We start from the raw sequence: 23,842 nt of genomic DNA, 5'->3' as shown, positions 1-23,842 counted from the left end.
TCGCAAATAGTTAAACCGATTTGGGTTGCAGGTCTTAGCATTGGAATTGCTAAGGATATGTGTGTAAATATATAACTGGGTCAGATGGATAGGATCCCACCTTAATTAATGAATTGAACTAAATATAGAAATAATCTACATTCAGATAAATGTTACATGTAATTTCAAGTGCTTATTCCCTGACATGGCAATGAAAATCGTCATTGAATTTTGAATAGGTTAATCTTTACATTTCACATCAATTGTGATTTTCACTACCACATTAAAGAGGAAGCACTTGAAAATACATGTATTTTTCCTTCATTAAATGCATAATAAATAATTAGTAACTAGTTATATATCCAATCCATTATGAGTTGCCCTAATCCGTGTTTGTCACCACTACTAAAAAGGAAACAACGATTGTTCTTCTGGTACAAACTAAGATTGTCAGCCAAGATCTTGGTTATCTTAACTACTTTCATTCGAAAGGAAACAAGATCAGACTGTCTGATGATGTTTTGTTGATTTACAAATGCTAAAATTACATGCATTCAGATGAGACAATGATCCTCTCCATTTCAAATGAAGTAGATAATATTCATGAAAGTTAAAATTTAAAGTTGGTTTATCTAACGGTGTATATGAAGTCAATGTTGACACGTCTTTTAAAGAATTTAAATAATGTGGAATCGTATATACCATTAGATGCACTAACTTTAAATCATGATCAAGAAATGTTTAGTATCCATTTCATTTAAAATAGAAAGAATCTTATTCCGTTAAGATTTAGCCATATGAGGCTCAAGCTATGGAAGTCAGAATTGTAAAAGAATCCCACCGCATTAACATTTAAAGCTGAATTGTTTTCAAATACATACATCAAGATAAGCCAAATACAAGACTCTTTTAATACCTGAAGTTTCCAATTCGATATGGATTTCATGCTGTTTGGTTTGAGACAACAGAACCTGGCGTGCTGGCTCTTTCCTTCACTGTTGGTTGTGTTTCTGGGAAAAAAAAGAGGAAAGAAGAAGAGATGTTTGATGATGATTCAAACATGCAAGGGATAGCTAAATTTAGTGAACATTTATCTCTATCACAGCTTACAATTGTGTAACTGCAGGTCAAAGACAAGAAAAACCGAAGGGAGAAAAAGACATGAATAGATTTTATAAAACTTCAGTTGAAGAAAGTGGACTTATGTTTTATATGCTTCAACTCTAAATTTTTTTTTTCTCACACAGTGATATAAATTGCTAGACTAGATCCCATCTAGGCAAGGGAAAATAGCGCGTACGTGCACACACAAAATTACTAGACTAGATCCTGTCTAGGCAAAGGGAGAATTCCAATTACACAAGATTCAAACAAACCTAATACCTCTACGCATCCCTTGCACTTCAGCAAAGCAAGATTCATATAGATGTAAACTATGGCTGTGAACGGGAAGATAGAATTGGCTATTCTGGATGTTAAATATAGGCACGCCAAAAGAAGTGTAAAAAATCAATGACGTCAAGCTTGGTCCTAGATAAGCCACCTTATTATCTTCTTGACAATGTAGCACTGACGAGCTCATAAACCTGCTCAATTATTAATTTGAGCTTAGATTACTCTCTTCAATGCTAAATGACCACTTCCAGCATCTTTCCTTAACGTAATACCCTGATACTGAATTGGACATTAAAAAATGTAGATTGGTTCTGGGCATATTCCACTATCCTCGTGTTAGGAGCAGGATATTGATATTATGCTGGAAATTTATTACTGATGGGGATATTATATTGGGTATATTTTTAATCTAAAAGAAAAATGGCTAGCTCTATCACTTTGAGGCAGGCTCTCAAAATATAGGCAAACTTATGTCTGAAATCATCCAAACATGTGCATCACTTTCTAAAGATAATACCAGGTACTGATTCCACTGTGCAGAAAAATGGCAAAGATCTAGCAGCTTGGAGATTTCTGAAAGCATCTGGGTTTTACTTTCTTAAGGTACCGAATGCACCCTATGAGAACGTCTTTCTTTTAGCTTCATGAGAATGAGGAGGCATCTATCTAAGCTTTGTTAGTTCCCAAAACAGGAAATAGCAGTCACCATTTATAGGAAAGAGAAGCACTGTTTTAAAATATGCAAGCTTAAAGAAGACAAAGTATGGCGCAGATCCTCAACTTAAATGTAATCCTTGAGCTGACCCTTATTGCATAGCCCTCAATTCAACACAGAAACATATCTGAAGAAGCACCAAGAGATTCCTTAGTGTACTACGTGCATAAATTGAACAATATGAAAGCAGTGAAATACTGATTCAAGCTTACAATATGAATATGCCCCTATGCACAATCTAGGTCCATGATTTGAAACATTCAAATTCTTTAGCAACGAGGCAGACTTTAGGCTCACTGCAGGTTATCTGTGCTAGTAACCAGATAGCAAAGAAGTGGTAGAACTACAAGCTTGCAGCTCAATCTTCTTTAGAAGTGAAGGCTTCATATTTCTGTTCCTAAAACCTCCTTCAACCTACCAAGAAAAAGCATACTCTATGTCCTTAACTTCACGTTTGAGGTGACTAAACATCATAAATAATCAGTTTTATTATTACTATTACTATTATTATTATTATTATTTATTTTGTAGGCAAAAAGGCAAGGCAGTCAAAAGGCGAGGCCTTAAATTAAGACAGCCATAAAAGGAGTTGTGATGGATAAGTGAAGATAGAATAGAGAATGACACTTCAACCAAAACTTTAAAGGAAAACATTGAATAAATCATACATAATTTTTTTTATTATGAAATTGATTATTTATATTATATATTATAACTTACTCTAGAATTTCAAACAATCTAATCTCAAGTCTATACCTAATTTTTACACCATATTATATACATTCATTATACCAAAATTTTGTTCATGGTAGTTCAAAGAGACAAGGCAAGCTGCAATACTAGTAAGCACAAAAATGAGCTATGAATGAGAAAACGCATCTAAAATGATAAAAGCTTAACTGGAAATTAAGGCCTTAGGCCTGGTCTTGAACAAGATCCGATGCCGAATGATCCCAACAACGTGCAATTCAACTCTAGACGAAGAAATAGTGTCACCGCTCTGGTTATCGGTCTCGGGGTGTTTAGTTTTCTTCAGCACCAACAGTGGCTTCTTCAAGGGCACTTTCGACCCAATCAATTCATGATACCCAACCGTAAGATTATACACCTCCTGAACCGAATTTCAAGTTGTTAGAATCTTTCTTGTCCAATAGATCCAAATTGAGAGAGAGAGAGAGAGAGAGAGAACCTGAGAAGAAGGGCGGCAGAGGAGGCCGATCTTGAGGTTTTGGAGGCGGTCTTGGACGGCGGGTTGAGCTTCTACTGTGCCTTGCAATTCTACGATTGCCCATTCTGGGCATTTCCCTTCACCGCAATTGCACTTCACTCGAATCTGCATTCTTCGTTTCCTTTTCTATTTCTCTTTAGTCTTCTTGTATTCGGGCAGAATTTTGACGAACCACAACTTTCTTGTTTTTATCAGACTGCAGAAGTTGGGAAATCGGTTTCGGCGGCAAAGAAGATTGGAAGTTCCCGCTTGTCGGAAACGATGTCGTTTGCATTATGAAACTTATGTTGATATTCTCTCGGCTGCCTCTACATAGCACTTTTGCCAATCCTCTTGAGAAATATTAAAAATAGCAATGAACAAGCCCTACACCATTTTGTTATCTATATTTTGGTAAAAGATTTGATATTTTTAGCATTTCTCCTACGTAAAATATCTCACCAAAAGGTATAATTCTCTACTTTAGCTAATTTTATTTTATTTTTTATTTTTTTTTATACACTCAAACAGATTTTTTATTCTCTTATCCACTTTCTTTTAAATATTATTTTTCATTGTTTGTTTATTATGTTTTTTCCAAACATTCATCCTTTCTAACGTTCATAATTTTTTAATACTCATATTTTTCCTATGATCATATTTTTTTTTCCCAACAGACATTTTTTGACCGTCATACTTTTCCAACGGTCATGAGAGAATGAGAGAAATGAAAAAAATAAAGGAAGAATGAAGAAAATATTTGAGCATTTTGCTACACTATTTACATTGTAGCTAAAAAATTGTGTTTACAAAAGGTAAAGATAAATTGTAGGATGTGATTTTTGCCTCATATTAGCTATATACACAATATGTAAGTTGTAAGAGTAATGCTAAAAGCCATTCTTGTGTCCTTCCAACTCTAAGAATAATGTGACTTTTAAAATTACCATTGACCATTAAGCTTGTAGTAATTTTAAAAACCACATCATTTTTTAAAGGATTCGAAAAGAACTTTAAGAATTGCTGGAGTTTTAGAGCATCTCCTATGCATGCTCTCATAGAATCCCTATTATGAGAATGGGGTCATGAAGGAAACAAACAGTATCCAAAAAAAAAATGATGTAAACGGTAAACCTATGAAAAGTACAGATATTGACCAAGTGCTTTATCCATCAAACTGTCTCCCTCAAGCAATTAGATTAGTTATCAAACTCAAAGAGGCTGAATTTAAAAAACAAAACAAAACAAAGAAAAACAAAAAAGCTCAGGAGGCTTGGAAGTTGGAACACTGAGAGTGGGATAAGCAGATGCGTTTGGTTGGTAACTTATAGCTTAAACGAGGACAGTAATTACGGGCAACAAAAGCTCAGTGTGACAGTGGCATTAAAAGGACTAAAATTAATAAACAGTGTCCAGCACATGCAGTCCGGCTTACTATCAAGTATCAATACAAACACTAGAGACAAGTAGGCATAATGATAACTACAGCTTGGCTTCTTAAGAAGTACACAGAATGACATGCAGATAGTCGTCATTCTGCAGTGGGGAATTAGTACAAGAAAGCAAAAGGTTGTAGTCCTGGAAGTATCCTTCTACAAAATCTCTAAACTGTACAAATGAAGTCAAATTCGTTGCCTATTATTGGCATCTATCGCCTCTCCCTTCACTTTGTCGGTGGAGAACAGTTGTAGCTGAATTCTGCAAGCTGACATTTCCTGTGTGCGGGAATACAGGCTCTACCAGAGCTTGATGTCTATAATTGGGATTCTCCAGAGTGTCAATTTTCTTACCCAAAAAATCAGTTGGACAAAATTTATTAAAGCCAACATTCGATGAAGTCAAGCCACTACTTGCTTGGGTTTGCGATGAGCTTTGTTGTGAATGAAAGGAATCCTGAACATCAAGAACACAGTCCACTGGAATAGCACCAGTAAGAGTTTTTACAGCAAATTCTATGCATGGGTCCATCCATGAATCACTAAAAGCCATATTGACAGGTGATCCTGGTTTCTCAGAGTCCCTGTAGTTATCTTCAACCTTCCTGGCATGCTCTTCCGGAAGAGCTAGGTCCTGAAGAGACAAAACAACAGAGCATCCTTGATTCTTGTCGCCCTTATTTTCTGTTTCATCCATTTTAGTTTTTCCTGGAGTAGCTAAAGTAGCCAAGTCCCCACTAGCAAGCTGGCTATTGTTTGATACTGACGAAAGTTCGGTGCTTTTGGGACTGTCAATGCCTTCTCCAGTGAGAGTTTTTATAGCAAATTGGATGCATGGATCTGACCATAGATCCATGGAAGGCAGGTCCACAGGAATACCAGGTTTCTCATTTTCTTCATTCCCTTTTCCAACCCTTCCAGCAAGTTCTTCTGAAATAGCTAGGTTCTCCACAGGCAAAACAACAGAAGATTTTGGCTTTGGGTCATCCTTCTCTTCTTGCATCTTTCTAGCATGCTCTCCTGGAGTGGTCGTGTCTGCAGATGTGTGTTTGCTATCGATGGACTCCACCAATACTGTATTTTTGGAACTATCAAAATTACTCTCTGCTTCCAGCCCAGCCTCAAGCTGAGCAGGCTCCGGGGATGCCCAGTGAGCCAATCTACCAGGGGAAGAACTCGGAGGTGTACTGGCCCCTGTCTCACCTGGCAGCTTAACAAATCGACGGACTCGACTAGTTTTTAGTTCTGGCGTTGGATCAATATCAAGGCCAGCAAGTCGTTTTGAAGCTCGACGAGGCAAGTTATATTCTTTCTTGCTTTTAGATTTGCGCATGTCAAGTTGGATCTTTTCATTTTCATGCATTGTCCCCTTACTTTCCAATGATTGATTAGCTGGATGCAATCCAACGACAGGAGCAGAAGCAAACACACTTTTAGCAGAATCATTCCTCCCTTCTATCTGCTCTGAAACCTTGGCTTCCGGCAGGATAGAGCTGCTCAAATTAATGTCCAGCCTACCTGCTACACGTGGTGAATGCATATCAGATTCAATATCTTAATATTGGCACATGGAGTAAGGATTATAAACAAAAATCAATGACCCAACTTCCTATATTTCCTGGATGCAAATCTTTTTACCACTTAAACGTTCCATGAAGCCCCTACTTAACCCGTGTCTTCTTGAACAGAAAATAAGAAATAGTTGCAACATTGGAAAAACTGCAGTCTAATGTAATTTGTTGAAAGTACCATTCCACTATTCTCAAATAGCTTACACTTCTAGAGTAAATGGTTATTAACAAATTTCATTTCGTCTTCTTTTTTAAGCAATTTGTGAAGTTTCACTATGATAAACATGGAACTCTGAAAGTCATCCCCCACCCAAAGGAAGAAAGGTGGAAAGAACATTAATAAGAGGAAAATATGACAGCACTGAAATAATCTCATAATGAGATGGGAATTCAGAAATTTACACTGATTAGAAGTATGTTCGGAGAGGGGCACGCATTTTCCTGTACAGGAAGAATTAAGCATATGTTCATCCTTTACCATCACATCCCACTTTGAGCTCTGATCACAGATAATCGGTTCCCTTGTGCTGCTGGGCACTGATTTCTGCTTCTTTGCTACAGCGGGCGACTAAGATAGAAACAAAAGGAAGACACCAAGTTGAATAAGTGCATTTGTTCCATCATGTAAAGCTAATAATGTAAGAAAAGTTGAACCTTAAAAAAACATACATCCAAAGACTAGAGAGATCTAAATCATGAACAAACCTCCAAATCTGTAACTTTCACATACTCAGACCTGCATAAGGCAGACTTAAATATCTAACATTTAATATAATTCCCAATATATAAATGCGTTTTGTGACAGCTCAACTGGTTTTTGTCCAGATCACAACTAGTATAGACTAACCTCACATAGGACTACTAACATTAGTTGACAACAATTCCCCATAGTGGGCAATGGAAGGCAGATTGGGAGAATCTGGTCAGTCGAATTGACAGAATTTGCTGAATAACATAGCTGATGATCAGATTCACATACGTACTTTGTAATAACCCAATACACACTAAACCATGTTAAGGCAAATAAGCTAAGTTCCTTGATTTTGCATACACACTAACTGAAATTTAATGGGAGAAACTTTCTGACCTAGTGATGCCTAAGCGCATATCTTGAAAGACTAGGAGTTCCTTTGCAATTTCAAGATGGGAACGGTTAATTGTGAAATTTTGAGGTATCTTTTGGAGATAGGACCCAGGTTACTTATCAGTTCAGGAGATTTATGGGGTATACACAAATACATTAGTTTTTTTGCTTATTGTCATGCGTGGTTCTTCTCTTTTCCTCAGGTCTTTCTATTTTGTAACCTTAGTGGGTTTGTATTAACCCTTCTTTTTATTTCTTTAGTTTTACGATATCTAATTCAACAAAAAGAAAGATTCTTTGTTCCAGCTTTCACAAGGCAGACTGACCATTTTATTATAGTTGTCGACCATCTATGAACTGGGAACCCTAAAGTTGAATTGCAAGTGTTAGAAGAGTTTGTTAGGGTTTGTGGGTATTTTAGTCGTTGCTGTATTTTTCAAAGCCTATATAATAAGATGTGTGAAGTAGGCTACGTAAGTGAAACAAGCCTCCTCTTTCTCTCTAATGCTTTTCATGCAAACCTCACAACATGGTATAGAGCCCAGGGTTTAATTCTTTTACCTATGATCCTCTGTTTTTCTCTCTGCTTCTTCTCTCTCCCTTCTTTTCGTACTTTTCTCTCACCCAATCTACACGTGCTATTGATCGAAGAGAACTGAGATACTGGGCTTGATGCCTGTGTTAGGAAAGCAATGGCGTCGAGATCACCATCATGAGGGGTGTGATGTCGCCGTCATTGTTGTTGTTGGTTCCGTCGTGGTTGGTGGTCTGATGTAACTAGCAGAACCGCAATTGTGGCTGCTATGATTTAGGTGTTTCCCTGCAGTGAAAATTCACGCAGGGTGGTTGGTTGTTGTGGTTGGCGCTCTCTGTGTTACAATAATGCCGTCTCCAGTGGCTGGAGCTAAGGGTAGTGGCAGTTTCGTAGTTTCAGTGACATCAGTGGATTTTGCGTGGATTTAATCATCGTTTGACTTGTTCACCGTCGTCGTGGTGGTTGCTGGCACTATCTGAGAGTCACTGGCGAATTTCCAGTGAGTTCCGGAGAAGAAGGCTATTTTGTTGCGGGTGCTTACTGTTCCTTATCCAGGATAAGGATATCCATAACCTAATTCAAGCGGTTTGTAATCCAAGGATAGGATATCCCTGGTTTAGTTTGGGCTGAGTCCAGCCCATCTTCAGTTCAGCCTGACCAGCTCCAGTTCGCCTCATCTTGCCGGTTCTTCCAGTTCAAGCCAGTTTGAGTTTTTTCGATCGGTTCAAACAGGGTTGGTTTATTTGTCAACCAGTTGATACTGGTTAGAGTTATTTTTTCCGGTTTAGGAATATTTCTGCCAGTTCCGGTTTGGTTTTTGGCATATTTCAGCCAGTTCAGGTCAGATTTCTGGTTATTTCGTTCGGTTCCAACCAGTTTCTGATCATTTATGCAATTTCTTGGTTGTTTTGATTTGGTTTGGAGCTGTTTCTTGTGATTTTTGGCATAATTCAGTACTGTCGGTGGGTTTTCCAGCTAGTTTTTGTGGTTATTTGCTGCTTGCTTGGTTCTAGTTCGAGTTTACGGGATTAATTGTTGTTGCTAGTACACTGTGTGGTGGATTAGACATACATTATGGCCTCTAAATCTGATTTTATCACTTCGGCTCTTATGATTAATGCTCCTATGAATTATGTGAAACTCAATGGGGAAAACTATGTCTATTGGGCGAGATCAGTGGAGGTATTCCTTAAGAGGGAAAGGTCTGTATCATCATTTGCAATCTGAGAAACTTTCAGACTCTAGCTCCACTAGCCTTTGGGACCAAGAAGACAATCAAATTATCTCACTTATGTTGAACAATATTGAGCCTCACATTGGATCCTCATGTATCTATCTTCCTATTGCCAAGGATATTTGGGATCATCTCAGACATATGGTACTGGGAATATCACTTGGATTTATGAGGTGTGTAAACAATATTTTGGGATTCAACATGGTGCTCAAACTGTGGACGAGTACTACAATCAGGTTGTGGCAATCTGTAAGGAGAGGAACATCTATCAGCCGCTCTCCACTGACCCGAAGACTATTTTAAAGCAATGTCAAGATATGGATGTGGTTTAGTTTCTTCTCGGCTTGAAACCCGAGTATGAGTATGTTAGTACACAGATTTTGGGTGGTTCAGAACTCCCATCTCTTCTTGAGGTTTTTCTAGGATTCAGAGCGCTACTCTTTCTGATCATAGCTCTCAGTCGAGTTCTTAGCGTAATGGTGATCCCACTGCTTTTATTGCTGTCTGTGGCAGTTTTGGTAGTTCCTGTGAGGGAAATGGCGGTCGAGGTGGTCGGACTAGAAGTCATGAGCCTCGCAAATGCACTCATTATGGCCATAGTAATCATTCTGTGACTTATTGTTGGGATTTACACGGCAAGCTATCTGGGTTTGTGATGCAGAATGCGGTAGCAAGATTTTTAATTTTTATTTAGGTTTTAATTTGGTGTATTAGTTTATGTTTTATTTAATTTTATTAGTTGGTTCTTCTTGTAATTCAATAAAAAGAAATTGTCCGTGTCTTAGGTTATGTTAGGTAAGTGAATAAAATTATGTTAGGCAAGTTATTAAATGGGCGTTGCCCTAGGATTAGGGTTAGGGTTTAGTCTATAGTTTATTTAAGCATAATTTTCTAATGTAATTGACAGATTATGATGAATGAAAATTGATATTGATGGTTTGCCAATTATCCCCCCCCACCCCCCCCCCTCCCCTTTTTGTTTCACGATTCTCCATCCCTTGGGGGCTTCTCTTCTTTATCTTGCTTCTTCTTTCTCTATCACGATTCTTTAATTTTTGTGGGTTTGTCCTGCATCAGTTTGCAAATTACGTTTCTCAGAAGGATTCTCCAACCACATCTAGACCACCTGCTACTACGAGCCCAACTCTAGATTCTGATCTGATCTCCATTTCTAAATATGAATATGCTCAATTTTCTTAGTCCACAAGCGGGCCTCTTCCTCGTCCACTGCTACTTGTGCTCACTCAAGTACTACATCTCTCTATCTCTTATCCTCCACTAGCGACCTGCGGGTTATCAATTTTAGAGCAAATGAACATATGACTGGTTCTTCTACTTCCCTCTCTAATTATCATGATGTTTGTTGGGAATAATTCAATCAGACCAGGCTTTGGGTCAGTACCGGCCCAAGAGGGAGAAACAACAAAACTCCTGGGAAAGTCCCATCCTGAGAGGTAGATATTAAGCAGCCAAAATAGCAAGACTCCCGGGATAGTTCAATCCCGAGAGATAGATACCAGGCAACTATTCCCAAGAATACGGGGCAGGAGATATAGTCAGATTGAGTCCCAAGAATGAAACATCTCGAGACCAAGACTCAGCTATCAAGCCAGCCAAGGCCCGGGACGAGCTTGTTCTCGAAACTCAGTTAAGGCCCGGGACAAGCATGTCTCAAGAACTCAGATACTAATTGTAGCCCCGAAAATCCGGATGAGAATCCCACGAATTAAGATGGACGTTACAGGCACGATCTCTTGAGATCGTGCCCAGTCCTCGAAAATCCGGGATTGAGGCTAATCCCAAATTTGTTGGCAAAAATCCTGAAATCTTAGCAGCAAGGGTGCAAATCTCAGCCTATAAATAGGCTCCATCCCCAGGTATAAACTAAGACTGATTTTAAGAGAATTAAACACTTTTTCTCTAGCAGAAGCTAACTTAAGCATCGAAACAGACCCCCGGAAGGGTCTCTTAGGTTTGCTAATTTTGCAGCATTCTTGGAGAAAGTCTGAAGAATCTAGAAGGAAGAGTTGTGTTCACGCCATACCAGAAACTGTACTAACATTGTTGATACACCTCAAAGCGTCACCCTAGCTAATGGTTCCCTTTTCAAAGTTGTTGGCTCTGGCAATCCACATTTGAATCCTGATATTGAGTTGTTGTTGTCTGTTCAACATGTTCCTAATTTTCCTTCTAAGTTGTTATCCATTAGTTAAATTACCAAAACTCTAGATTGTTCTATTAGTTTTTACCCTCCTTTGTGCATTTTTCAGCATCTCAAGACGAGGAAGCTTGTTGCGGGGCATGAAGTTGGTGGATTAAATTATGAGTGCTAGACATACTCTCAAGTGTCTACTTCCAAATGCTAACTCCCGGATGTGGCAATGAAAATCACTATTAAATGTATTAAATTTCTCTTAAATTACTTGGATCTCGCACCTACATTTCACTCTTGCGCTTTGCAGTCGTCAATCTGCTCTTCAATGGCATTGTTGTCTAGGTCATCCCTCACTTTTTACGTTGAAGCATCACATCCCTAGTCTTCGTCATGAGTTGGATGTGCATCACAAAGCTTGTCAGCTTAGTAAGCATCATCGTGTCTCTTTTCCGTGAAAAGTTGTGTAGGGTTTCAAGTCCTTTTGAGTTAGTTCATTCTGATGTATGGGGTCCAATTAATATAGCATCCAATAAATTTCACTATTTTGTGACATTTCTGGATGATTTTTCTCATATGACATGGTTTTTTTGATGAAAAATCGTTTTCTATTTTCCAAATTTTCCGTAATATGATTAAGACTCAATTTGTTCATAAAATCTGTATCTTGCATTCTGATAATGCCAAAGAATATACATCTAGTTCTTTTGCTTCTTATTTGTATGCATTTTGCATCAAACCTCATGTGCTCACACTCCACAACAAAATGGTGTGACTAAACACAAGAGTCATCATTTATTGGATGTTGCACGTGCCCTCTTATTTTATATGCATGTCACCAAACAATTTCGGAGTGATGTTCTCACTGCTTATTATCTCCTTAACCGAATGCCCTCCTCAGTCTTAGATGTTGCCTCTCATTCTCTCTTATTTTAATCTTCACCCATGTTCTTGCCATTGACGGTTTTTGGGTGTGTTTGCTATGTTCATTATTTGGGTCCTGGAAATGATAAGCTTGACCCTCATGCTACTAAATGTGTCTTTCTTGATTATTCCACAACCCAAAAGGGATATCGTTTCTACACTCCTGTTCTTTGACACTACTTCACTAGCATCGATGTCATGTTTGTTGAATCTACCCCTTATTTTCTTGGTCCTACTTCTTTGGGTAATTCTACTCTTGAGCCTGATGTCACACCCATATTGATGCATGTTCCGACCCTGTCTGAGTCTGTCTCTCCTTCTCCTCCAATCTTCTAGCCTCTATGCTTGCCTACCCCTCTCTAGGTCTATACACATCGCCCTCGACCATCAGCTCCTACACCCCCTACCAACATCCTTATTGTCTACAGATCCAGCGTCCCCACTAGCATCCGTCTCTTTGCCTATTGCTCTACAGAAAGGTAATGTTCTTGTACTACCCAACATCCTATCGTTCAGTTTGTATCAACTAGTTCTTTGTGCCCATCACTTTCTTGCTTTATTTCCCATCTCTCTAGTGTTTCTATCCCAAATACAATGCATGATGCGTTATTTTACTCTAATTGTTGGCAAGCTATGGAATTGGAAAGGGAGGCCTTCAATCAAAATGGGACGTGGAAGCTGGTTTCGTTACCACGCGATAAACAAACTATTGGTTGCAAATGGGTTTACAATGTTAAGTTTAATCCTGATGGTTTAGTTGAACAGTTGAAAGCTTGTTTGGTTGCAAAGGGTTATATACAGACATATGGCATTCATTACGAGGAAACTTTTTCTCCAGTTGCCAAAATTTCTTCTATTCGTGTTCTTATTTCTTTGGCTGCTAATCTTGATTGGCCCTTGTTTCAATTGGATGTCAAAAGTGCCTTTTCATATGGGGAGCTACATGAAGAAGTTTAAATGGAGCAACCACCTGTGTTTGTTGGTAGGAGTATCAGGGTCATGTCTGTAAGTTAAAAAAGGCATTGTATGGTCTCAAGCAATCACCAAGGGCATGGTTTGAAAAATTATTTGAAGCGGTATTAGAGTTTGGTCTCCAGAGATGTCAGACGGATCATTTAGTATTTCACTCACATGCTACTGCAAGCTAGATTCTCCTTGTGGTATATGTAGATGATATTGTTATTACTGGAGATAATTCAAGAGGCATTGCCCGATTGAATCAATTTTTGCGACAGCAGTTTCATGCAAAGGATTTGGGCAAACTTCAATATTTTCTAGGTATTGAAATTGCTAGATCTCAAGCAGGTATCAACTTATCTTAAAGAAAGTATGTACTTGATTTGTTAGAAGAGACGGGTCTTTTGGGTGCTCGTCCTGTTGAGGTTCCGATGGATCCAAATCATAAATTATTTAACGATGAAGGGGAATTATTTGAAGATCCTGGCACGTATTGTCGTCTAGTTGGAAAGTTGAACTCTCTTGCTATCACCAGGCCCAAAATTTCATATGCAGTTAATATTGTTAGTCAGTTCTTGGAGGCTCCTTAGGTTTCACATTAGGACGTTGTTACTCGCATTATTCGGTATTTGAAGAGAGCCCCTGGTCTTGGGATATTGTATAGACTAAATGGATATCTCAGGATAGAAGGTTTTACTAATGCAGATTGGGCAAGTTCTCCCTTAGATAAACAGTCTACTATAGGATATTGTACATTCTTAGGTGGTAATCTTGTAAATTGGAAGAGTAAGAAATAGACAGTGGTGGCGCGATCTAGTGCTAAAGCAAAGTATAGGATAATGACTCATACTACTAGTGAGTTGACATGGTTACAAAATTTTCTTCAGGAGATTAGGTTCTCAGCTCCCACGCCTAACCTATTATTTTGTGGTAAACAGGCTACTTTACATATTGCATCTAACCTAGTTTTTCATGAAATGACCAAACATATTGATGTTGATTGTCATTTCATCCGAGAAAAAATATTTAATGGAGATATATCTACACCATTTGTGAAATGTGGAAACCAATTAGCTTATATGTTTACAAAATCTTTATGTCATAACCGGTTAAAGTTTATTTGTTCCAAGCTGGGTTTATATGATGTATATGCTCCAGCCTAAGGGGGAGTGTTAGCAGAGTTTGTTAGGATTTGTGGGTATTCTGGTTGTTGTTGTATTTTCAGAACTTATATAATAAGATGTGTGAGGTAAGGCACGTTAGTGAAATGAGCCTCCTCTTTTTCTCTAATGCTTTTCATACAAACCTCACAACAGAAAGAAAGTTGCTGCAGTTACAAAGAAATTTAACCAAGTGAAAAGACAGAGATATAAAGTTGGTGAATTCAATCACGAGTACACTTACAACAATATTATCATCTTCCAACTCCATATCAATGTTTCCATTGTCTTTCGGCTTGGATGCAAGCCTTCCTAATTCCCCAGTTTCAAGATAGCGAAGTACGTCCTTCATAGAGTGGAATATATATCCACTGACAGGATCAGTGTAGAACTGCAGAAATCAAATATTGATTAAAGACATATAATTTTCAGTGGCTCAGCAACTAATAATATGTAGAGCACAAACAATTTGCAAATTACAGATGAGAAGTCAAGCATATCAAGAAACTAGCAAGATGTGAGCTAACCCATGAAAAAGACACACAGAAGACTTGCAATTAAATGACTGAAAAGTAGGGTGAAAAAATAAAAATCAGACAAACATATTAAAATACCAGAAAAAGGAATTAGAGATTGGATACCGGATCTCTTCTGATCTTATGACCCTTTTTTGTGACTCTGATTTCTTTGATCCATCCTGGAGGTAACCCTTCTGCCATAGCTTTCTCAACTACAACCTAGATTGCTTGAATAATCAAAGTTTTCATCTCCAAATTAATAAAATCAGATTAATATTAGATCACAAGAAAAAACAATATCATAAAGAGCAGATTATGTTAACACTCAACAGACATTTTTTGCAGATCGCTTGAGGGTGTCTTTTATCTTCTGTTCCGGTTTAGGATTGCAGACTTCTGGAGTGTTGAGATAGCGAGACACCTCTGCCCTGGAATTGAATCTCAGTCCACTTGAGGGAGCAAAGTAATACTGCACCAAGCACAAATGGGCATTTAAATCTGAATTAGATCATCTTTTTTTTTTGATAGGTAATAAACAAAATAGCATAAAAAAACGTAAAAGGCGCCCTTAAGCATAAAGGAAGTATACAAAAAGGACACCACCAAAAAAAAAAAAAAAAACCTGAAAAACCCAAAAGAAGAAATTCTACATCAAACCCCCAACTTCTTGCCCCTAACCCGGCTAGAACCCACACTCCTAGCATCGAAATTAATAGAACATTCTAGATTCTTGACCTCTCTTTTCTCCTTTTTCCTTTTTATCTCCTTAACCTTCTTAGGAGGGGAATCAGAGTCATAGCGCTCATCCTCAATCAAAGTCAAAAAATCCAGAAATCCCTTCTGATCAAATCCCACAAACGAAACCCCCATCGTGCGAAAACACGACCTACTATCTTTCACTACCCTGGGGTAAATAACAACACTTTCCTTCGGATCAAATCCCCTTTGAAGATTCCCCCACCTCAAAGACCCCAGATGACAAACCAGGTAACTGGGGCCACCCAAACACAGAGGAGAACAGCCTTGGCCACTGAGGAAACAAGACCCACTGAAAAGGGGGAATGGAAGCCGAAACCCCGAGAGGACCTCCAAACTTCCCAAAAAGAGGAACCCCACCAAAACTCCTTACCAAGGCAGGGGCATCCGAATGCACCACTACCTGCCGAAGGAGAGATCCTGAAGGTGCACCAGAAGCAACGCAGATGGAAGCATGCCCAGCACCGCCTAACGAGGCACCAGGCTCACCAAACTGAAATTCCTCAACGCCCGACCTCACCAAGACAGAGCCAGCCAACGGAAGAACCACTGCCTGCCGATGGATGAGCCATGAACCGGAAAAACTTGAAACCATAGAAGACCGCACCCCAGAAGGAAGATCACTCAGAAGCACCGGAGGACGCAACACCGGCGCCAGAAGGGGGGAAGAACAGTAGCCTGATTGACGGACTCGACCACTGGAACAAGCTGCCGATCCCTAGAACCAGCCCCGGAATGTGACAGACCCAGATCCACCCCAGGATCTGCCGCCGACGTCATGTCCGGCCGAAGAGCGCTCCCATGGACTTCCGCCGAACGCTGAAGACACCCCGGACCCGATCCCCGCCCTGAATTAGATCATCTTGGTAGATGATAAACCAAAACTCCTGCATCCTAAATGATCTTTTCACTGAGTGGGCATCTTCATTCATTGAATAATCAAAACTCAAGGAGGATAACATGCTAAGAGGCATTGCTATGCCAACACTAATAAACAAGTCCACATTGAACAGAATACTACTGTCGAATACAAATACATATGAACTGAAGAAATTAGCACTAAGGAATTTTTGAAGGCTTAAGCATAACAATAACAAAAGCTTTTAAAAAAGGGTTCATGAAACTTGGGCCAAAATACAGCTTACTCTTATGTCAAAGAGGCTTCCTAATGCTTTAGAACCTTGCATATTTCTTGAATAGAAAATGTTGCCAACTACACTTCTTTTGGTTGCCAGGAAAACAAAGGACACAAAAGAACATAAGGTATTCAATCTTATCTTATTTTCCTAGTGACTTTTGGGAATGAAAAAGCATGTGAGCTAAGTGATATAGTTTTATTAAGTTCAACTGAAAGGAGTTTAGGTTGTATTGGATCTCAGATAAAATTCGCATAACTTTTCTTACCAACTAAACCAGTTGAAGAAGGGGATTTGCATGACAAACCAAAACACAAAAATCCTCTACCCACCACAAAATCTTTATATAGGTACTATATCCAACAACAATGGAACAGAGATATCCAATGTGTATACCCCACTCCAATGCAACTATGCAACATAGTGACCATTGTTGTAAAATTTTGCTGTAACCAAACAAATGATATTTCAGAACCAGTAACGGCAATCAGTCAAAGATTCAATGGCTTCCCGGTTGCATAAAGAAATAGCCAGGAAATGGTAGAAAGAACACATTAGAAGCAAGTTGGAAACCCTTTCAAAATGTTTCTCTTAAGAAAACCCTTTTCCAAAACCACCACAGCACAAATTTGTGTTCTGCATTTTGATTCCCCCCACCACCTAACAGCAATCTCTCTATGGTCCTATCCAGCATCTGGGAAAAGCATATCCTAAAAAGTTCATTGATAACCTTCCACATCATTATGCTTGCAGCATAAGAACATCAGTGTTCTTTTATCTTACTATAATTGTGCACACAGCTCTATAATCTCTCTTGCTGATGTTTCATTGAGCTGGTTTTGCATCATGCATCCCGCCATCACAATTCACAACAAATACCGCAAAAGTTTCCATCAGTTTGCTTTCATAATCTCCAAATAACACAGAATTCCTTGAAAATACACTAATCAGACAGCATGCTTTTCCATGTAACTTATAGTTCACATCTACCATTCTACACACAACAAATACTGTACGATACCTCGTTAAAGAAATTGGAAGAATGATAGTAGCTCTGTGTTAATGTATTTTGTGGGTTGTTTTTTTATTTTTGGTTTGAAAAACTATTCTGATGTGAACTATTTTTGTGTTTTTAAGAGTGTTCTGTGTTTGAGTTATTTGTTAATATTTTTGTTTTGGGAAGATAAAACATAAGAGAGAAAACAAAAAATTTAAAAATTTTACATCGCAAAGAAACACCAACCAACTCTAGCAACTACCGTTTTTAAAGCACAAAAAATACCCTTTAAAATCCAGAAAAGGAAACTACTCAGAAAAGAAACAAATGCTAAAATAAATACTCCCAGCAGTAAACTTATATAGAAGATCTTGCACATTTCTGAAACTATAAGCTTGAAATGAGAGAAAAAGCAGTAAACTTATGAGTCAAAATTATGTTCCTTTTTTTTACCTTATCTCTTTTACCATGCTTTCTCACTCTCACCTCCACGGTCCAACCCGGCGGAAGCCAGTCCTCTGAACTCTCCTCCGTCATATTTCGCCGGAATCTGACTTTATTCGTCAACGATCGTCGGAGACTACTCTCTGTCTCTCTCCGACTCTCCCCGAATCTGTGTGCGTGAGTCAAGCGTTCGGACAAAAGGCAAACTCCGGAGCCACGTGTGGCCAAACTCTCGGTGTTGCCAATTGGTGCGGCCTAAAACGTGTCAGGACTATACTCTATCCTCTGTGGTAACTTTCCATGCTGTTCCCTCACACTACTGTCACACATGCTGCTTCTGTTTGTACATTATGGTTGAAAATATCCTTCCGTTTCCTTTTAAAGACTCACGTGTCCCAAAGTTCAACTCCAACAAAGTAGAAAATCTTGACTAGGAATATGAATAATTAAACTCTTCTTTTTTTTTCTATTTTTTTTTTTTTTTTTTAGAGAAATGCTAGAATATCTACTGTCGTATTTTTTGAGTCATTTTGTGCTGACTTGGCACACTTTTTTTAAATTAAAAAAAAAAAACTATAACTTGAAACCGATTCTCTTTTTTTTCTTTTTTCTTTTTTTCTGTGTCAAGTCAACACCAAATGACCTATGAAGAACCACAGTAGACGTTTTAGTATTTCTCTTTCTTTTTTTCTATTTTCTCAAAATTAATGTGACTTTTAAAATTATCATTAAATCAAAAGTCAAAATTATTGTGACTTTTAAAATTATCATTAAATCTAAATTCAATATATACCAACAAAGTAGTTTTGATTCGACCACAAAATGAGATATAATTTTTGCACATTTTTAAGGATATAAAGTAATTAGATGAGTTTTACATGCCACGTAAACAAATCAATATCGAAAATATGTGCTGAGGTCGAGATTGAAGCACAAATTGCACGCCACCTAATATTTATCAAGCAAACATTATGAGTAGAAATGATAAATAAGCTAAAACAAAAATGAATATATGCCATTGGTGTAGTTTCTTAGAACAAATTGAATGATAGAGACTTTACTATTTTATTGGAAGAAATGCTATATTCTTTTTCTTTTTTTAAATGTAGCAATAAAAATTATTATTAAATTTAAAATTTTATTGTCACGTCAAAAAATGAGTACTTGAGAATATATATAGTATTTCTCTTTTATCACTAAGTAAGGTTAGAAGTTATACTTTTATTTTAGTATTATTTTATTTACCAATGTAGTAGTGTTAATCGATTTTTAGATCAATTTTTATTTTTTTAAAAAAGCAAAATTAAAAGTTGATTGGTTATATTAATATAATGAAAAAATAATTAAATAAAAGTATAGTTTTTAACCTCTATTTTTATATTTTTCTAAAAAAAAAAATGACAACGTGGCACTTCTTGTTAAAAGTTAGTGTAGGTGTGGCACATACGATCAAAAATGTAGTCGTGGCTAAATACTATCCTATTGATTTGTTCAGAGGCACATATGGGAGTGTAAATTGTGTAATCCATCGGCGGAACACTGGATGTTTCCTAATGATTTATATGCTTCATGTGCTTAGATTCTGCACTCTGATGCTTCACTGCCATGGTACTTTTAGGTATGGTGTTAACTGTTAACCTTATCTGTTCCATATTTTAGTTTGGATTCCTTCCGTGATAATGGCGTTGTTTGGCCAGCAACATACCAGAAACAGAATAGTGAGTCGTTACTATTCGACTTTTTTTTTTTTTATATATATATATATATATATATATATATATATTTTTCAATAACAATCAACATTAAAATATTTTAATTTTTTTTTTATATCACATCAATATTTTTATTATTATTATTCAAATAAAAAAATTCACTACAATATAAAACTTTTTTACTTTTCTGTATAAATTATTTTTACTTTATATCACATCTATCACTCTTTATTAATTTAATATTAACAATTCACTACTCTGGTTTATTCTCTCACTTGCCAAACAAGGCCAATACCCTTAAAAGTTAAAACTGTGCCATATTGACTCCTTTATTTGTATTTTAGGATAAAGTGCATATAGCCTCTTCAAACTACTATTTTATTGTCAATATACTTTCCAAATTATCAATTGTGTCAATCTTCTCTTAAACTACCAAAAAATGCCAATGTCTTCCCTACTGACAAAAATGTCATTCATAAAATTATTAAAATTTAAAAAAAAAAAATTAAAAAAATCTAAAATAACAAAAAGTTATTTAAAAATAAAAACTAAAAATAAAAAAGGGCTTTTCTTCCTTTTTTTTTTGTTTGTTTTTTTAATTATTAATTTTTTTATAATTTTCAGTTATTTTTTCATTTAAATCGTTCTTTTTTCCTTTTTTTTAATTTTTTTTGTTTTAGTTTTTTTTTAAAAATTTATAAGGACAGTTTTGTCTTATTGAAGAAAAAAAATTATAGTCATTTTTGTCTTTTTGTTGGTCTTAGTGGAGACATTGACATGTTTTAGTAGTTTGAGAGGGGGACATTGAAACAATTGGTAGTTTGGGGAGGACATTGACAATTAAGTGGTAGTTTAAGAGGAGTAGTATAATTTTTCATATATTTTATTATTATTTTCACCGCAACGTTTTACTGGAGCAATAAAAGTTATTTTAATTACTCAAAAAATTATCTCTTTTACTCATTCTTTAATACAATCAAGCGTCTTTTGGAATTGAGTAATTCCTCCTAACAATCAATCGTGTGGCATGATCGTGTTGAGTGGCACCCGTAATTAGTAGCGTTAAGTGAAATCCTCTAGGTTTAACCATCCTTTGTGGGTCTCGTCCCTTATCTAATCAAATCAAAGTCAAAGGGTTAAATTCATCGGTCACTAATAATAATATATCTTATCCTAATTTTAAAAATGAATCCCCATTCCCACTTGACCTAATTCAAAATTTTATTGCTTGCCCATTATAATGCTACCAAAAATTGAATACTTTATGAGGCTATTCTCAAAATCCACCTTATTAAAATTCAAATAGTATAATGTTTTAAATCCATCTTAACCTTAGAAATAAAAAATCTTCATTTTTCATTAAATGCACTTGTGGGTATTACAATTAATGATAGATAAACTGTTGGAAATATTATGTAACTATTAAATAACTATCTTAGAAACTTAAACTTTTGAATATTTTTAACATGTTATATTATGATATTATTAGAAATACTATGCTATAAATTTATTTATTGGACAAGTGATTTAATATAGTGTGGGGAATTGGGCCGACGCAAGACATTAGCCCATGAGGCCCATTTCAGACGAAACAAGCTGTATAGGCACAATAAAGCCCATAAACAAGTTTGCCACCACGATTTTACTGTACTATGCAAAGCAGGGATTAAAGCTCCATTAGCAGCAAATCAAATAATATCAAATCTCGTATTACCATACAAGATTTGATAACTTGAGGAATTCAGGAACCTCTACAATTAATCATGAATCCCATGATTTGGAGAGATCAATCACGGCTCTAATTGTTCAACTCATGCACTACAAAAGGGAAGCGTCATCCATGTATATAGGACTTTTTGCTCACTGAAAAACTCATGTACGTCCTTTCGTTATTCCCCATTCTCTAAACACATTGATGACTTAAACATCAAAGTTATTTTCCGCTGGCACACACTAGCAAGCTCTTTTGCTTACACCCCATTGTTTTTGCAGTTTATCACATCTCGATGCTCACCATCCGAAAAACTGTTCCAACATATAGTATCCTCGAAATGATTCCAAATTTGAATATTGACTCCATATTATATATTTTATTTCAATTAAACTATGTTAAACCTTATATTGACGGAGAGTATTATAGTATTAATTAAATAACTAAATTTATTAGATTATTTTTTTTATTAATATCATTTTAGTATTAAGATGGCATTCACATACTTGCGTATGGGGCATGTTTGCTTCAGGCTCATCAACATGCCGGACCACAACCGAGCAGGAACCCTCCATTCTACCTGAAACTCGTCCTGAAAATGGATCTAAGTTCACTTCACGCTCTGCGTTCTTTACATCTTTTGGTCCGCCACCAGAACTTGGCTGAACCATCAAGATACATGGCAGCCGTATTCACCAACGCCTCCTCGGACTTAATCCGACAAACCGCTCCATGTCCTAAAAGTCTTCGATCCTTAGCATCTCGGGTGCCAACGAATGCCTTTGGTTTCGCTTGAATCGAACCATCTCCGTCGAGCCTCTTCAACGACACTAGCCTACGGGTTCTTCCTACTAGCCATGGCTTGGCCTAACCTTTGGCTCTAATACCACTTGTCAAGGTGCCCTTATAGCCGCATAGTTGTTGCAAGGCTTTCGTGAGCTAGGTTGCCTCCTTCCTCTTTCCGCCTATCACAAAGAGCATCTTCTGTTCCATTCCAAGTGGAAGGATCAGGACTTCAAAGCTACTTAAATGAATCATATCAGCAGGTGCAGGATGTGCTTCTTTCCCTTTAGCAGCGGCTTCTGTGCTTTTAGTGGCTTCCCTTCGGGCATGCTGCAAGAGCGTAGGTGAGTGGTAAGCGTAGGAGGCGTACCCGAAGGGCAGCGGCAGCAGTGTGGTTCCAGGTGCCGTCGCTAAATTGAGATCTGCAGGGTGGCGGGGACTTCTACTGCCTTGTATCGGGTGAGGAGAAGTGGGTGGTAGGCTTAGTAGGGCTCGAACCTACAATATAACCATTATGAGCGATACGTTTCAACCAATTAAACTATAAGCCCCTACAGATCGCTACATGCAATTCGCTCACTTTGGGAAGAGCGGACGGAAAGAGGAGCTTGAATGACCAAGGAAACCTACTTGCTGTTTGGATGCCTTGAACTACTTACTGTCATTGCCAATTAAGTACTCTCCAATTTTTCTAACCGGAGGTGGAAACACCTAGAGATTTATAGAGCCTAATTGGCAACCTATTTTGATATTGTTTACATGCGTTTGGCGTCTTGTTTTTAAAACAAAATGAAAAATAAAATGACTTCTAATTTACCATGTGTGTGTGCACTATGTGTAACAAAATATTGTAAATGTGGAATTTAAATAACACAAATATTTTGTTAACGAAATAGAAATTCAATGAAGAGAAAAACCATTTCGGGGCAGTCAAACCCAGGAAATTCACTATCAGAAGACAAAGCTAGTACATAGACAGTAACACTCACATACCCAATGCAACAATCGTATCTAGCACTCTAACACGTAACCCAACGTGAACGCCTCCCAACTAAGTCTCCTACTTGAAGAGGTATTTTATGGATTCCTTTACCTTAGGGCTCCTCCCTAAGATAGACTTCAATTGACGAGCACAACAACAGCACACAAAGGCAACGACTTGAGAGCAAACGGATTAGCACAATATCTCCTAAAATATATTCTCTAAGCTCTAAAGAATTCAATACCGAATTCTGTAAATAATTCATGCCTAGAGGCCTCTATTTATAGGCTACAAAAGACCAAAATCGACTCTGATTCGGTTTTCTCTAGGCGGTGTCCGGACGCAAGCTGAGGCCGTCTAGACGGACAACTGTGCAACCAGCTGTCCAAGAAGCACTAAAAATCTTTCCTGAATAAGGCCGCGTTTGAACGGTTGCACTTCAGCTGCACCCAAT

The 23,842-nt window shown here is 37.4% G+C and overlaps 2 protein-coding genes across 4 annotated transcripts; both read right to left on the bottom strand.

Annotated features, from left to right (window-relative positions):
* Window positions 1-806: 806 nt before the first annotated feature.
* Window positions 807-3,596, bottom strand: LOC133861812 (uncharacterized). The gene is made up of 3 exons (XM_062297628.1): window positions 3,279-3,596; window positions 2,990-3,200; window positions 807-989 (listed from the first exon to the last, which is right to left on the bottom strand). The coding sequence occupies exons 1-3, from the start codon at window positions 3,426-3,428 to the stop codon at window positions 922-924; spliced, it is 429 nt and encodes a 142-aa protein (XP_062153612.1). The 5' UTR covers window positions 3,429-3,596; the 3' UTR covers window positions 807-921.
* Window positions 3,597-4,668: 1,072 nt separating this feature from the next.
* LOC133861763 (uncharacterized) lies at window positions 4,669-18,453 on the bottom strand. Of its 3 annotated transcripts, none has more exons than XM_062297563.1 (6): window positions 18,210-18,453; window positions 15,202-15,336; window positions 14,991-15,086; window positions 14,594-14,740; window positions 6,706-6,871; window positions 4,669-6,250 (listed from the first exon to the last, which is right to left on the bottom strand). In XM_062297563.1, exons 1-6 carry the CDS (start codon window positions 18,291-18,293, stop codon window positions 4,935-4,937), a joined length of 1,944 nt encoding a protein of 647 aa, XP_062153547.1. In that variant the 5' UTR covers window positions 18,294-18,453; the 3' UTR covers window positions 4,669-4,934. The 3 variants fall into 3 exon arrangements, with proteins under 3 accessions (XP_062153547.1, XP_062153546.1, XP_062153548.1); XM_062297562.1 differs by having other exon boundaries at window positions 4,669-6,253; window positions 18,210-18,452; XM_062297564.1 differs by lacking the exon at window positions 18,210-18,453 and having other exon boundaries at window positions 4,669-6,253; window positions 14,991-15,094; window positions 15,202-15,338.
* Window positions 18,454-23,842: the final 5,389 nt, after the last annotated feature.

The sequence above is a fragment of the Alnus glutinosa genome, chromosome 2 (assembly GCF_958979055.1).
Source record: "Alnus glutinosa chromosome 2, dhAlnGlut1.1, whole genome shotgun sequence".
NCBI classification, from domain to species: domain Eukaryota; kingdom Viridiplantae; phylum Streptophyta; class Magnoliopsida; order Fagales; family Betulaceae; genus Alnus; species Alnus glutinosa.
This window is presented reverse-complemented; position numbering and strand designations above follow the sequence as displayed.

Coding starts and splice junctions, on each gene's coding strand:
- LOC133861812 (XM_062297628.1), bottom strand. CDS start 3,428: ATGCAGATTCGAGTGAAGTGCAATTGCGGTGAAGGGAAATGCCCAGAA. Junction 3,201..3,278: donor TCTGCCGCCCTTCTTCTCAG/GTTCTCTCTCTC, acceptor AATTCGGTTCAG/GAGGTGTATAATCTTACGGT. Junction 990..2,989: donor GCCTAAGGCCTTAATTTCCA/GTTAAGCTTTTA, acceptor TTTTTTTCCCAG/AAACACAACCAACAGTGAAG.
- LOC133861763 (XM_062297562.1), bottom strand. CDS start 18,293: ATGACGGAGGAGAGTTCAGAGGACTGGCTTCCGCCGGGTTGGACCGTG. Junction 15,337..18,209: donor AGCATGGTAAAAGAGATAAG/GTAAAAAAAAGG, acceptor TGCTTGGTGCAG/TATTACTTTGCTCCCTCAAG. Junction 6,872..14,593: donor TGGAAGATGATAATATTGTT/GTAAGTGTACTC, acceptor TTTCTATCTTAG/TCGCCCGCTGTAGCAAAGAA.